The 16,393-nt window shown below is 40.2% G+C and overlaps 1 protein-coding gene across 1 annotated transcript; it reads right to left on the bottom strand.

The window, feature by feature from the left end:
- Nucleotides 1-1,258: 1,258 nt before the first annotated feature.
- LOC306713887 (NXPE family member 3-like) lies at nucleotides 1,259-15,315 on the bottom strand (the record flags this gene model as incomplete). The annotated part of the gene is made up of 6 exons (XM_079183727.1): nucleotides 1,259-1,812; nucleotides 1,895-2,098; nucleotides 3,389-3,459; nucleotides 11,206-11,504; nucleotides 14,150-14,593; nucleotides 15,214-15,315. 6 exons carry the CDS (start codon nucleotides 15,313-15,315, stop codon nucleotides 1,259-1,261), a joined length of 1,674 nt encoding a protein of 557 aa, XP_079039853.1.
- Nucleotides 15,316-16,393: the final 1,078 nt, after the last annotated feature.

Genomic DNA, 16,393 nt, shown 5'->3' with positions numbered 1-16,393 from the left:
TGTTCAGCAGTAGGTACCTATCCCTAGAGTGGTATGCTACTGTTGTTCAGTGGTAGGTACCTATCCCTAGAGTGGTATGCTACTGTTGTTCAGCGGGAGGTACCTATCCCTGGAGTGGTATGCCAGTACTTTTCCAACGGCTCACAGTTTCCTGAAGGCAGGTGCCGCTTGAAAGTTCATATTAGTGGTATATGCCCTTGAATCAGAGTGGTGGGTATATATATACGTATATATATATATGCTAGTGCTGGGCAACGATTACAATTTTTAATCGCGATTAATCGCATCATTGTTTTGCGATTAATTGCGATTAATCGCACTGATATGGCAAAGTTCAATAATTAATTCAAGAGTAGTGTATTGCGCAATTTTATTTTAAAAGTACTGCGATATGAACAAAAGTGCAGTAACATTTGGTTTGCAAACACTTTAAACAAATAAGGTGCTTTTTAACAGCAGTGTTCCGTTTACACAGTAGCAGTTGTATTTCTTACACTATCTGTGCTCAGTGTGCTGACCTCATGTGAAACGTTCCACTGCTGTGCAACATGAATAAAATGTTTCAGCACGTTTCATCAAAATGTCTGTCTTCTGTTTTCATGACAGTCAGAGCATGTGAATGCAGCTCTACTGTTCATCAATATAATGCTGTAACTCCGAGGTGATGATGGTTAACCAGCGATGTCCAGTAGTCTCCAGTGAGAGCAGCAGCTGGTGCACGTTGTAACGCCGTCACTTTTGTAGTCCTCTCCTTTTTATACAACTCGTGTATTCTTCTTGTGATGGTGCGTCTTGAGGCTCATACGTGCCGTCATTCGTTGCAATCCTAAAGATGCGTTCAGACCAAACACGACGCGAACGCACCTTGATAACGTTCCTCAGACCGACATCAAAAATAAGTTTTTACTTTACTTTGTTTAGCTTTCTTATGCTTCACCGATTTTATGAATGAAAGTCCACATACAGAGCACAGTTTGCAAAGGCTAAGTGCATTTATTCCATTATGAAACACCTGAGCATAAATACATACATTAAAGATATTTGTTTGCAGAACCCTTTATTTGTCTATATTTATTAATTCCCAATAGAAAATCACACTAATTGATTAACAATGAGTACACTTTATTACTACATGAGGACTTTTCTGTAAACAATGTGTATACCCTTAAAAATGGAATATCAAAAGATGGCATCAGAGATAACATGTAAGCTCAACGTGTGCTTAAATCCATATTCCTCTCCCCCAAGACACAAACATCTAGCCGCCATTATGAGGACATATGTAGGACAATAGATGGTTTATCATATTCCTAATAATGGGAGGTTGTGGGTGGAGGTCATGCGGCAGATGATGGGCCAGTGTCATTTCCCAGGCATCGATCAGATGGACATTCAGTCCTTTGAACATGGCTCTGAGCACCTTACCATGCTGCAGCGTGTACCAGTCACTACAGATTATCGACACAAAAAGGGTTAAACCTTTGGGGTTCCCTGTCCGGATGACGACCAGCGTGCCTGGAGCCCTGTCCAGCAGCCGCACCACCGCCCTGCGGATGCTTTGCAGCCTCCTGATGTAGAATTCCATGGGGAAAGAGCCGAAGTGAGCCCAGATGGTAAAAACTACGACAGTGTTGGGGCCTCCAATTAAGTCATCTACCTCATTAGCAATGTAACGAACCTCGCTAGTTGAGATGGTGTTAAAGCGGATAGGAGGACCGTGGCAGTGAAACGTCACCAAGATGTTGTTTGCATAGTCCAAGGACATGTGAGGTCCAGTTTTCTTCAGGCTGTGCAGGTCAAACTTCTTAAGACCTGAAAGTATGACAGGGGGAACACATTAAGCAGCAGTGGGAACAAAATCATCTGATGCCAGAAATCCCTGTGGATCAGCTACCTGGTAGAACTGCGTTGAGGTATTCAAACCACTGCCTCATGGTGGAGTCTCCATACATGTGGACCACCTTGCCTTTCAGACACTGACTGATGGCAGAAGTGCTGAATTCGCGGACTGTGATGCTACCTAGTGCTCGCCACACACCCTGGTAGTAATAACCAGAGGGTCCAGATGTCACAGTGCTGCTCTTCTCCTTTAGCTGACCTGAGAGGAAGTTAAAGAATAAGGTTGGGGTTATCCCATGAAAAAACAAAACCAAAGTATGAAGTGATTGTATGAACCTCTTAAGTACCATCCTTACTCCTGAGAGACTATAAACACTGCTGACAGCTGAAGCCACATTCATGAACTTTTAGCCTCGTGCTCCATGCTCCCAGCACTCTTTTGAAATTGGGCAGAATACTGTTAATCTCTCTTCAGGGACCCCCACTGACTCTGTCATCCCCAAGACAATTTCCTACCGGTCACTCCCCTGCACATCCCTTCTAGTTTCTTATTTAAATACACTTGACACTTTTACATTACACTTACATCTCACTTGTTTATAGTCCTGTTATCTGTTTGTTTGTGCACTTTATCTTATATTTCCCTTCATTTTATTTATTTTTCTTTAAATTGTAATATGTTTCTACTTTGCACTGTGTTGATTGTTGTTGATTGTTAAATGTTCTGCATCTCCCATCATGTCAAATTCCTTGTATGTTCAACATATCATGGCAATAAACGATTCTGATTCTGATTCTGATTCAGGAGAACGCTACCCAGAAGAATATAATACGCTTTTTCTGAACTTTCTCTTACTTTTCTTCGTACGGTAAACTTACGAGTGTGCCACAACAGATTCAGCAAACGCTCCTAACTTCAGATAACCGTGTCAATGACCAGCGCAAACATGATGAATGCCACCTATGCATAAATGAGTGTGCATTCATGAGAATTAGAAATTAGCATTGTAACCCCAATAATAGCATATAAGGCTACGCGTAATGCGTCCTGCATTCAGAGATCCATAAAGAAAAATCTCCTATTTTTCACAGAGTCAGCAGCGGAGTTAAAGGACCTGCTAAAGTCAAGGGATGGGGAACAAAAAAGATTGATGCCATTGCCATGTCACCTGAGGGTCGCACTGTGACTGAAATAAAGAAATAATGATTCCATATGAAAAATGGCATCAAAAGCCAGTACAAATGACTGATGATAAAGTTAGGCTGTATGAATACAGTTAGAACTTTATTAGCTTATCATTTGAAATTGCAGAGTAAAATGTTAACATGATTATTAAGTGTAATTTATACAGGTATTTCAGACTCAATATTGACTGTTATGACAGTTCTGGACAGCTGTAATAAACTCGTACAAGCCACTAAAGAACAAATCTGTTTGTAAGTGGTTCTTGCATGAGGACCATTGTCTGAAATGCATTTTGTTTTGAATTATTCTTGTAGGCAGTTGTGACAGTAACAGTAATAAATACAATTCAATTTCATGCTTTACCTTCTTTTTGTGGCAACACGGTGACACTAGCAGGTCCTGAAGCCCGAATGTAGACTTTCAAGTTAACACCCCTGAAGAAAAGCACACATAATGTATCTCTTAAATACACTTCAACATTAAGGCCATAGATACAAAAGGAGGACAAACATTTTAAATAATTGAATCAAACTCAAGCACAAAAATGGGAAACAACTGCTAAAAAGTTAATTCAAGATCACACAAATCTTAACGGGAAATCCACTTTGTAAATTCAATGGCACTAATTAAAATGTTCATATAAGCAATGGGTCCAATAACTGTATAACGTGCAAGGTGCCACTTGCAGTGATGAACCCAAATATAATGATTACTATCTACTGTTGTGGAATATTTCTTTGTAGATGCGGGATAAGAGTTGATTAAATAGACAGAGTCTGATAAATGCTCAAAGTATTGTGTCAATTTAATGCTTGCAAGCAGGAGAGTGGACACACAGACACGTATCTCAGTGAACTGTGCAAACCACTGTCAAAGAAATACAAGGCACATCATGTTTTATGCATACAAAAGGTCACGCCTTTAGTGACCTCACAAAAAGGGAGTATAGGGTCTCTGGACATGGGTTGATTTGTTTCTGCTCCTTATCTGTTATCTCCAGGTGCGATCAACTGGGGGTCAGTTCATGCAGAAACAGGAAACAGTGGTTCCCTGTTTCTCCTTTTAGTGTGTATGTAAACATCAACACTGGAGAACAGGACCTGGGTTTTATGACCTGATTCACCTCTGTAGGAATGCAGTGTTTATCTGCATCTTGTACCTTCCCCTCAGTAGAACACCCATCTTCCAAAACATCCCAATATACTAGAATATATTTTACCATTACATTCCACTCTTTTGATTACATTATAATCACACAATATTACAAAAATATATCTCAAGGACATTTCAAAACCATCAAATGTATTATCCCAAAACATAGTTTCAAACATCATCATGTTTTATTCTGTTTTCGAGTTAGAGTCTGAGTCTTAGTCTTAGTTTGAGTCTGATGAAGTACCCTCAAGTCATCTCTGCTGTCATTGTCTGACACTGGTGTGTACTGTACCATGTGCTTTAACACAAGATTGGAGACCATCTTACATAGCATTGGAACAATGCAAGTTTCAAAAATAACAAATGCGATTTAATAAACCAGCCATCTGGATAAGGGTTCCTTTCTATATCATCCAGAGTCGAGTGAGAAAGTCGGGTGTAGGGGTTTCGTCTTTACTCATTGCGTCCTGTAGTTCAGTCATGTCTAGTAACGAACGTGCAACAATGTTCTCCTACCCTGTGCTTCTGTCATCTGATCTAACACCATACGATTCTGCATAATCATTAGACGCATTGATGTCAATTCTTCGTGAATACCTTTAACTGCTAACAACGTCGATGCATACTCAGCGTCATTCTAGAGCATACATAGCAATTTGAGTTATTCCCTGCATTTGCAACATGCTTTGCATAGCGCCACCACATATTGTTGTCCGTCAGATAACCACAATTGTTGTGTTTCAATAATGCTGCGTCTATGTCGACTAGAGTCGTTGTGGGTGATGTCGTCTGTGTCAGTCACGTCGATGGAATCGGACAGAGTGATGTTACTGGCATAGTATTTACGTGCTGCTTCAATCTCCCATAATACAAAAAGAAAAAATAACCATTAATGCAAACAGAGATCTTATACAGAAAAAAAACTTGTGTCCTCCTACTCTCTGTAGAGGACTCCATGGTCTGCATACATCCCCCTCTCATTGATTTTTATTACTTTATGGCGGTGTCATTAATTCTCTGGTTTCTCTCACAGTGCACAATACATTCAGTAACTCCTTTTAGTTTAAACCTTCTACAAGTAAACATATTGTAACACATCATTTCCATGCTAGGAGCGCTTTAAAACTTAAATCCCTCACAATTCCCCCCTTTCTCACTGTTCACAGTGAGAATATTAAACAGTTGTATCCATCAATGCATCATCTACTCATAACTGGTTGCCCTGTATATCTGTTTCAATAACTGTCAATCAATCTCTGCAGGAATCCACTTGAACATCTGCATTAACAATTCTTCAGGCTAATACATTCAAAAGCATTTCTAACAGTTCTCGTGTACAAGCTGTGTAGGGAAAAGGATCATTCTTTACACATAGTTGTCATCATAATGTGTAAGCAGAATAGGTGTTAGAATTGACATGGTAAAAACAGTAGACAACACATCATGCCTCTAAGGCCACATAGTTCCAACGTTGGTGAATTTGCTTTTCACTCGTGTCAATTTAGCGATACATCAAAACTATAACCTGCATAGTACAGTTACCAAAGTAAAAGTATAAGATTCAATCTCCTTCCATGTCCTATCTTCTATATTCCTAAAGTCCTATGACTGAGTTAGAAGACTTGGATTTTGGCCCTAATCTTTTAATTCAAAGGTTGCGATTTTTCATGACGTTACCAAATACAAAATGTGGATCTATCTTTACAACAAAATCAAAAATGACAGACAAAATTCCAAAATGACATTACATTATCCCCCCTTTGGCACGCTATCTCTGCTGTAAACTAATTTAGCGTAACAATGGAAGCGATCATGTCAATTGTCTAGGCTTATTCATTCATAATTTCATAATAATTGAGTATCACAAGTAAGGAGTGTTTCTGCAGGCACACTTAAGGCACAATTCTACAGGCTTCAGCTGTAGAAATTCCTGTTCAAGAGAAACAAATCTGTTATGCATCTCTCAATCTTTATTACTGTAGTTTATCAGGATCGTCTGTGCTTCTGCAGTCAGTGTATTGAGTCTGACTTGCTGCAGGTCAGACATCACAGCATTCCTCGGCCTCGTGACAGAACATCTCCCCCTCTTACAACTCAGATTGTGTGGGAGACAGAGAAACAGAGACACAGCAGTACTTTTGTCCAATAAACTCATTATAACCATTATAACATAACCTTTCCACTTCTCTAAGTCATACTTCTTCTAAACTTCCTCTAGTTCACATAACATATGTGCTGTGCAGTGAAGTGAATCAGCCTGCATGTGACATTCTACACATCTATACCTTAATAGTTAACATGACTTGTTTTACCTTTCCAAATCCTTCAATTTCATTCGAATACATCTGATGTGAGTGTTTGTCTAGTTTCTAATGAGTGTATTAAATGTACGAGTTTGTCATTTAAGAATCTAAAGTTAACTCACCCTCTGTGTTGTATTGTGTGCATCACCATCACTAGGGGTCCACTCCGCTTGCCTGCTGCACCCCCCCAGTCTGATTGCTGATTGTCGATCCCTTCACCCACTCCTTGTTCATGGAGGATGAGCAGCCTCTTCTTTGATGTTCAAGCTGCCACTTTTATGGCACCCAAAGGCTTCAGTTGGTGTGTGTCAAAGTCTCAAAGTCTCTGCCCCCCCCTTTCAGCTTCCTCTCATGGCCTCTCACCTTATCAGCTGAGCATCCTTGCATCTGTGCTGATGAAACTTCTCTGTCCATGTCACACAATTCTCCTGTGTGATGTTTTCCAGGCTCATGGATGGCGGAAAGCCTTCAGTCAGGGCTGACACTGTAGATCTTGAATGAGTCTCGTTCATCTTCTTCATCCTCGGCATGTTGAGTGGTGTCGTTCATGTTGTTTGTGGGTGAGGAGCATACGGCAGCGAAGTGGAGTCCCAGATCAGGATTCACTCAACCATGTACCTCGACTAAAAACAAACAAACAAAACAAAAAACTACCCAAAGTTCAGCAGTAAATGTTAGAATACATCTTCACTCATCTGTAGTTGGCTACAATGTTGTGGTAAAATTAAAAAATGACAATCCAATTCTTAGATTATCTGTGTGTGTGTGTGTGTGTTTGTGTGTGTGTGTCTCACCACTGCATTCGTCTCTCTCCACCTATGCTTTCCAGTCTGCTTTACGGTTTACATTTCTTTCTTTCCCTCTTGGACATCAATTTACTTCTGTCTGCTTCACCTTTTTCTCTGCTCCAAGCACACTCCAAGTTGATCTCATTTTTCTTAGGCAAAAACTGCCTTTTCAAGGAACCCCAATTTGATCCATCCTTCCAATTATTTGTCTGATTATCAAAACATTATTATGAATATTACCAAAAATATTCTGTCCCTATTCAGTGCACTTTTAAATCCCAATTTAACTAAAAAAACAAACAAACAAACAAACCAAATCAAAAAACAAAACTCAAAATAAACAAAACCCAAAAGAAGCAAAACCCATTTTTTATCAGAGTCAATTTTCCAAATTTCAGTATCTCACCGGATGTTAAAGTGTAATACCCAAAACAAGATACATTGAGGAAAGAAGTTTGTCTTTTCTCTGCAGTCATTCATCACTGTGGTACCACATTCCAAACATTCCAAACAGTGTTTCCTCTTTTAACCACTTTTTCACACTGCTCACACTTTTCCAGGCACAGACCATTGTCTCTCCTCACACAACATTTATCCGACGTCTTCAAACTTACACCAATTATTCCAAATATAAACTAGTTCGGGCCATACCCGATATTTTCTTAATAATCTCTTTTATCTATTTATTTAAGGTAAGCACTGGAGCAGGCCTTTAGCTCCCAGCTTCAAACAATTCATTCACACCTTACGTTACCAGTTTGCTGCGGTCTCTCCCTCTTTCCCAGGCTTTCAGAGATGCTGACCACTCGATACCTTCACTAAGTTTTCCTATGAACTAACTACACAGATTTTATTAAAAAGGTTCTGTTTACCTGTTCGTCTTTGGGCCCAGAAGGTATCTAGTGTCAACAAACTCGTCCAGTCCGTGTTCGAGGTCTAATATCATGTCATTCCACATTCACATTCCTTTTCCCATTGAACCAGACATTTCTGGTTTTTCTCTATTTTTTCTAATTCTGTGACTTTGATATTCTTTTTACTTTTCTTTATTTATTTATTTATTTATTTTTTTTCACTCCGTAACATCTTCAATTTAGCGGGACTAAATGACCCATTGTCAGGGAACCCAAAATCCCTTGACCAGTAACCCAAACATGCCACACTATTTTCGCCATACTTCAGCTTCATCGTCTCGACTAATGGACCCGCAGGCTCCTCACATTTACTGTCATTTCCACCCATTATTCAGGCGTGGTTTATTTCAATACAGTCGTCACCGTAAGGCGTAGTTTCTTTACCAAAGGAAAAACGTTGCAAAAACCTTATTCAAAGTTCACGTATTATTATTACTTTATCACGACTCTTGTCCAAGAAAGTGTCAGACTCACGCTTGGATAAATGTAATTGACGATTCTTACTTCAAACCTATTAGTAGTCAAGCGATCTGTGTCACGATCTCAAAATGTTTCTCTTTTGAGTCAAAATCTGTTATCGTGTTTTCCACAATCCTATTTTCTACGAAATGTGAGAGACGATGCTTCAGAAATACAGAAACAACTGTAACACTATTAGAACAATGGTCAAACACAATTGTACACCACAAATAAGACACACTACCTGAGCATTCATCTGTTCCGTACTATACGTCTTACGTATTTACTTTTTACTATTTTACTGGAATTAAAAACGTCTTACCCGATCTTTGTAGAAATTAAATTCTTTTTCGTTGGATACGCGTGACGTCAACCAGGTCTCCTCGGATGTGCCGGTTCTCTCTCTCTGGTCTAAAGAGGTATGAGACGAGATCAACTGTTTGTTAGATCCCGGAACGGCCGTTCTCCAGACGGTCTCCTGGAGCCTGGCGGACGGTCAGCGTATCCCACTTCTGACACCAAGTTGTTGTGGAATATTTCTTTGTAGATGCGGGATAAGAGTTGATTAAATAGACAGAGTCTGATAAATGCTCAAAGTATTGTGTCAATTTAATGCTTGCAAGCAGGAGAGTGGACACACAGACACGTATCTCAGTGAACTGTGCAAACCACTGTCAAAGAAATACAAGGCACATCATGTTTTATGCATACAAAAGGTCACGCCTTTAGTGACCTCACAAAAAGGGAGTATAGGGTCTCTGGACATGGGTTGATTTGTTTCTGCTCCTTATCTGTTATCTCCAGGTGCGATCAACTGGGGGTCAGTTCATGCAGAAACAGGAAACAGTGGTTCCCTGTTTCTCCTTTTAGTGTGTATGTAAACATCAACACTGGAGAACAGGACCTGGGTTTTATGACCTGATTCACCTCTGTAGGAATGCAGTGTTTATCTGCATCTTGTACCTTCCCCTCAGTAGAACACCCATCTTCCAAAACATCCCAATATACTAGAATATATTTTACCATTACACTACACAGAATGTTTTAGCATCATTCATTTCATAGTCTTGGTTTTATGGCCGGCAAACTAAACTGTTTTGGTTGAGTCTCACCGTTCTCATCAACATATTTTACTGATGCAGCTGCTTCATGCCGGAAAGCTGATAAACCAATTGACCCGTTGGTGGTCCTGGTCCTGCCAATCCTTCGCAGCCTGGTCAATCAAAGTGTAGCTTTGGCCAACTCTGACCGGGGTCTGACAACTATACAGCTCTGCTCTATGAACTCTAATGCAATCCTTTCAGATTTACTTCATTTGCAGGCTGGTATAGTGGATCTGGAGCTAGTCCTGGTTAAACTCTGTGTAATAATGAAACTCGTAACCTGGAGAAGTTGAAAGGAGATACGCATTTCTAAAACGTTATGTTTCTACATTAAAACTTGTGGAACTGACATCAGCAGAGTACTTTAGCACATCACTAACTTGGGTTAGTACATATGCTATTAAAGGTTAACTGAATGTATACACATGCTGCTTTTGCTTTTTAATGATTGCAACTTTGAATAACGTGGACTTGTGGACGTTGTGGACTTGGAGAAGGCTTTCGACCGGATCCCTCTGGGTTTTTTGTGGGAGAGGGAAGTCTGGGTGAGCCTGCTTGGCCTGCTGCCACCTCGACCCGACCCCGGATAAGCAATAGAAAATGGATGGATGGAACTTTAAATAACAACATACCTGTCTATACAGGAACAGTGGTGTACCTTAATGTCCTTCATTTTCACTTCTACACTGTGATCTGTATGCTTTAGTTTATATATTTATCTTTTTAAGCTGTTTTTACTGCTGATTGACTTTGCATCCTAATACATCCTTAAAACACATATTGCAAAAATTTGGTATTATGTATTCAGTGAGTGCAGTTAGTGACAGTGTGGGCTCCATGGTAGCTCTGACATTTTGACAGAGTATCAGCGGGGGGCGGGGCTAAGTGAAGTGTCAATTGTGCACTACCAACCACTAAACAGCAGGCAGACAATGTTAGCAACTAGCAGGTTGAACAAAGTGCCACATTTAGATTAAGGCAGATATTTCCTTCTGGAGTTGGTGAAGACCAAAATACAGCTAAAATGAGAATAAATATTAGACACAACTCCAAAAGAATGCCAATGTGTCTCCATGTCAACTGGTATTAAATAGGCCAGTGTTTGCTCACATTTGAGCCATATCTACTTTACAAGGTGATCATATGTTAATTGCTTGTTGTGCTGCCCCCAAGTGGCAAAAAAGTGTGCATCTTAAAGACTACATCCAAAATAATATGACATCACAATGGATTTACAATAAAACACAAATTAATCATGGCAAATACTATCTAATGTTCCAAATGAAAGTCAACTAGTGTGATTTAGAGTGGTTTGTTTGATTTGCATTACCTTTAAACATCTTTATATTCAATCTTAACTGCATGTAGTTACAAACTTCTGAAACATTCCACCAAGGAGATACACTGGATGTACGTATTTAGAAGTCACACAAAATTCCAGTCTCTCTGCTCCCTCACCTTTGAAAGAGCTTCTCCTCATTGGCATTGAGGATCTTTTCTTTGAATTTTCCCATGTAGTGGTTGATCCTGGCATCACAGCTCTGGTTCTTTGGCTTGTAGCAGAACCACGGCTCGCCTGTACGGAGGTCAGTGTAGTTGCACAGCGGCTGCTGGGTTGGCCGTAGGCAGACGTTACAGAAGGTGGTTTCAGAGAGTGAGCCTGAGCGGAAGAGGCTCGTGTAGTAAGTCCTATCGGGCTGTTCTCTGTTCAGCCTTTTCAGCACTGAGATGGCTTCACCAGGGTGAACCAGAGTCACCTGATTGGATAGAGAACCAGAGTTTTCACCAAGTCCAATCATGTTCAGTCATATCAATTAAGACAAATACATTGAATACTACTTGAAGCTCCACACGTCACAATTATAAAGATTCATGTCTTCAAATTCTGCACCAGATTGACATCAGACAATAATCTCTGTAGAATTGTCTATTCATCTAAACCCTTCCCTGAACAGCAATTGTCCAATCAAAGCATAGCAACAGTAGCTAGGCATGTTGAAGTGGTATGCATGGGACTGTAGCAGGAGAGATACTCTGCATTTTAAGTGTTTAGAGAGGGACTTGTCCTTTTTTGAACTTGTTCTAAACTAAAAAACAGAAGAGTCCTACAATTAAGGGAATTAATTCAGTGTTTCTGCTTTCATGTAATCTGCTAATTTTAGCATGAACATCTGACCAATTTGCTACCTTCATAACCTGACAACCAACATAAAATAATAACCTAGTCTTATTTCCAACACCAAGTAATATATTGTGTAAAGTTCCTTTTTGAACTAGCACATCTACTGTATAGTATTCCCCCAATATGTGTGAGCCTCCTGGGTGCTGCTTTTCGAGAGTAAACTAACGTTGGCAGCGCTGTCCTGTTTCATTGGATTTAAAACCCCAGCCAAACTTGATATCTGAGACGTTATGTGCACCATCCACATCAGCCAAACAAGATTATGTTCGCATTTTTTAATCATAATTATAACACTAGGACTAACTAGGTAGCTAAAGTTAAATAAATCTGCTCATGTAAATTTGCAGATGAAAAAGATTCTGCAATCATGAGAACCTGCTTTTGTCTGAAAGGACTGAGATTTTGAGTGGTAAATCTGTCCCTGTTAGCTGAACAAACGGCATATGTGCCATCCGAGAATTGAAAGTTAACAGGCATAGCAACAGTTAGGGCAAGGCTTCGTGAACAATGAATTATGATATTCGCCTAAAATGCCTATCCAAGGCATTCCCAAAGTAAATTGAAAGCTGTTCTTGAACCATTTGGAGTACATGCATGGTTTTAGTCTCTGAAGTTTTTCCCCAACAATGAGAATCACTGTAAGTGCTACTGGCATTGAGTCATATAAGTTTGAACACACTGAAGAAGAAGGTTTTTATTTCCGCCTGAATATTTCTTTGCAAACAGATGCCTGCAGATGACTATAGCTTGAACTTATTAGCTGGAAAACACAATGGGACCACAGCATGAAGCCTTACCTAGTCCAAGTTCAAATTTCATAACAATACCACAGAAAATGGATATTTTACACATGTTTTACTAAGGGTATGTCTAGGCGATTTCCAAAAAAGGACATTTGGGGACCCTTGGTAACCATGGTCACACACCTAGGCTGTGTATTCATTATTCAATCTAAAGCTTTTTAATGTCGATATATAGTTATCTGTAAGATACTTCGCCATCATTTACTTTCACAAATCCTTCAAAATTCTGAAAAACCACACTTTGCACCATGGACACAAGGGCCTGACTCTCGGTTTCAACAGTTACTTCCACGTTCTGCCTCTAAATCCACCCCCTGAATCTGCATATCGTTGTTTTCGTAATTTCATTGGCTATACGAAGCGTGAGTCATCAAAACGATCGGTTGTAATTGGTTCACGCTTTAAACGAAAGAAGAGGGGCGGGCACTGTCCTTCGACTCTCGTTGGCTATTGTAGGCTGTGGAGAGGATATAGAAGCTCCTAATAGGTCAAATAAGGTGTCATTCAAAACGTCACAATGCAGCCGCCATTTTGAGATACAGAGACCGGCAAAATGTACATGTGAACTGAAGTTACGTTGGAAAATACATAGAGAGTTAGGCATATCTGCCGGCTAATTTGAAATGATCAGCAGTCCGTGGGTATTTATGGACGTAATAATGTGTTTTGGACTAAATATTTTACTGGATTGGATCGTCTGGACCTCTGGCAATGTAACAAGACCGTTTTAGTTGGAATATTATCGATGGATGAAATACTATCAAGCAACAATGGTGAGTTTTCACTATTCTCTAGCAAATCAACTTCAATACATTCTTAAATGGATCCACCCTGATCAATCAGACAACACATGGTTAGATATAGAACAGACAGTTTGTAAGGACATTCAGATTTCTGACCTACCATATAGAAAATCAGGCTCTGACAGCCTGGTGGAAATTCCACAAAATTACTAACATCACTTTTGCACCTTCAAATTTTACTCCCATATGGAACAATCCTGATTTTCTAAGTCACAAGACACCTCTACATTTCCACACATGGTCCGCCAAAGGCATCACTCATCTGAAACACATCTTCAATAATAACACCATGGTTTCATTCCCCCACCTGGTTCAGAAGTACGGCATCAGGAGCAATCAATTTTGGGAATATCTGCAACTCAAATCATCCGTTCAATCCAAAATTAACACAAAGGCCACTAACCTAGAACTACCTCCCTCAACCTCAGAATTAATTAATATCCCCTCCTCAAAAAAGTTAATCTCAAAAATATGTAGAATAATATCACAGTCTGACAAAACATCATCCATACCATCAGGAAAATGGGAACACGGGTGGGCTGTCGGAGTGGTAACAGTTTAAAAACACTTACTATACAATATCATTACATTAAACATCATTGTTTTAGCATCACCTCAACCTGTGCGTCTCCTTCCCAGAGTAATGGGAATACAGTAGAGTAGCTCCCATTCAGATGATCCACCACTTTCCCAGCCACACCTGCTTGAAGCTTCCGGTTGTGCAGACTGGCGAGTAGGAAGTCCCCCCCAGACTTCTTGGGACGACCCTGGAAGTCAGAGGTTTGTATCATGACCTCCAGCTGATCCCCAACATGCCACTGTCCCCCTTTCCTCCCTGGTAGAATGGTGAAGGTGCTGTGAGCTGGATCACTGGTCTGCTCCAGGGAAACAGGAGCTGGCAAATGTGGAGTTTCAGGCCAAGCAGTGGAGTCGAGTATGAGACGTTCCTCCAGAGCGTCCTCAGGGGACAGTGGCTGGAAGGTGCAGAAGCTGCGAATTTCGTTACGGTGAGTGGAGACTCTCGGCATGATGATGGTGGAGTTGAATTTAGGCTGAAACTGGCAGTGGGTCGAGAGAGATGGTGTCAAAGATACATCAAGCATATGCACTGAAAAAATAATGAACCAAATAAAGTAAAATGGCCAAGATTTGAATTTTATTTTGAAGGTTGCTAACAACTGTTCTTAACATTGATCCAGGGGAAAAGATTCAAGATACTCTTGCTTTCTGTTTTACACAAGGTATGAAAGTGAACGTTAAATTCAAAGATTGTTTTCGGTGTGTGATTTCAAGGTTTTGTTCACTGAAATTCATGTTTTGGGATATTCAGTAAGAGATACAACAGATGCAAAAAAAAAGGCAGGAAATAGAACCTGTTACAAAAACTTTCATGGGGCATCTCTTGGCTTTTTAAAAACGATATACTTCTGACCCCTTTGTTAAGATGTATGTCTCAGTGAGAACAAATGGGAACCAGTAGGTTGTAACACATGGAGGTTTGTTCTAAAGTATAGAATACTGCCAGCTTTATCCTTTAACTGCAGGAGCTGCTGCTGTCATCAAGTCAAGGTGCAGGATCGAGAGGGAAAATACAAACAATATCCAAAAACTTGACTAATATTAAACATTTCAAACAGGGTCCACCCTTTATACGATCCCACTTAAACCAAGTTCTTACCTCTAGAATGTCCATGTGACATAATAAAAGGATTAAGACATAGACAGCCAGAAAGAGGAAGAGGGCGCAGAACTCCCTTCTTGTACAAAATGTGGCCTTCATGATCAGTGATTAGTCTTCACCTTCAGCGTCAGTTACTTTGGTACTGGATTGAGAAAACATACATTTAAAAAACAAATGAGTAATTGACACCTTGTAATGCTGAAGAATATTACTTGTGTAAATCTGAACTCAGTTGTGAAATCCTCCCTCTCTATACTAATAGTGTGACATGTGACATGTCACACTATTATACTATGACATCCATTACCCCAACAATGGAGCGCACACACCTTTGGGAGTGGTGCATTTTTATCACCTGAAGAGTTGCATAGCTCTGAAAAAGCTGTGGCAATAAACATAACGACAGCTCAGCATACTGAAAGCTTTACCTCATGTCTCGATGGTTCAGAGCATCACAGCATTAACACAATACACACATCACCACAAAGATTGAGATAATGTGATTCAAGGCTACAGCATGAGGCGCAACCTTTGCTAAAAAAGAAAGATGGAAGGCTCTGATGCTGATGTAATCAGACCACAGTGTCATCCAAAAGCAGAATATATTTGCTATAACCGGTTAGACCAGTCTGCTGTGTGTAGAGGTCTGTATGATTATAGCCTATACTGATCAGGCTTGTGTTTTCATGCAATTTAATGAAGGTTAACACAGTGAACGGCCGTGCTAATGGCACTTCGCTCTGCGCAGTACTTCTCACGGATTTATCAAAAATATTTGTGCCCTCAGATGCTGCAGGGACTTCATGAAATGAAGGAGCTTTTCATACAGTAGCCTATAAAGCAGCTGTAGAAAGCAGCTTTAGAGCAGAAGAGAGACGACGAGGGGAGAAGAGTGTCTTCTTGTCATGGGATGTGGTGCAGGGGTAGAGCAACGACTCAAGCGCAGACACTGGAGACGAGGTGGAAGGCAAGGTTAATTTACTGGCACGAAAATGGACAAAAATAGGAACCAAAAACAACTCCCACAGGGAGAGCGAAAAATACAAACTGAAATGAAAGGCAAAGTCCAAAAAGACCAAGTCCAAACCATGGGACGTGGCGGGAACAAACGGAACACGGAGCACACACAGGGAAGCAACTAAACGATCTGACAAAACCAACAGGGAAGCAGGGGAGT

Source organism: Pholis gunnellus (assembly GCF_910591455.1).
Source record: "Pholis gunnellus genome assembly, chromosome: 22".
Taxonomy (NCBI): Eukaryota; Metazoa; Chordata; class Actinopteri; order Perciformes; family Pholidae; genus Pholis; species Pholis gunnellus.
Note: the sequence above shows the minus strand (reverse complement) of the source record. Positions and strands in the feature narration are given on the sequence as shown.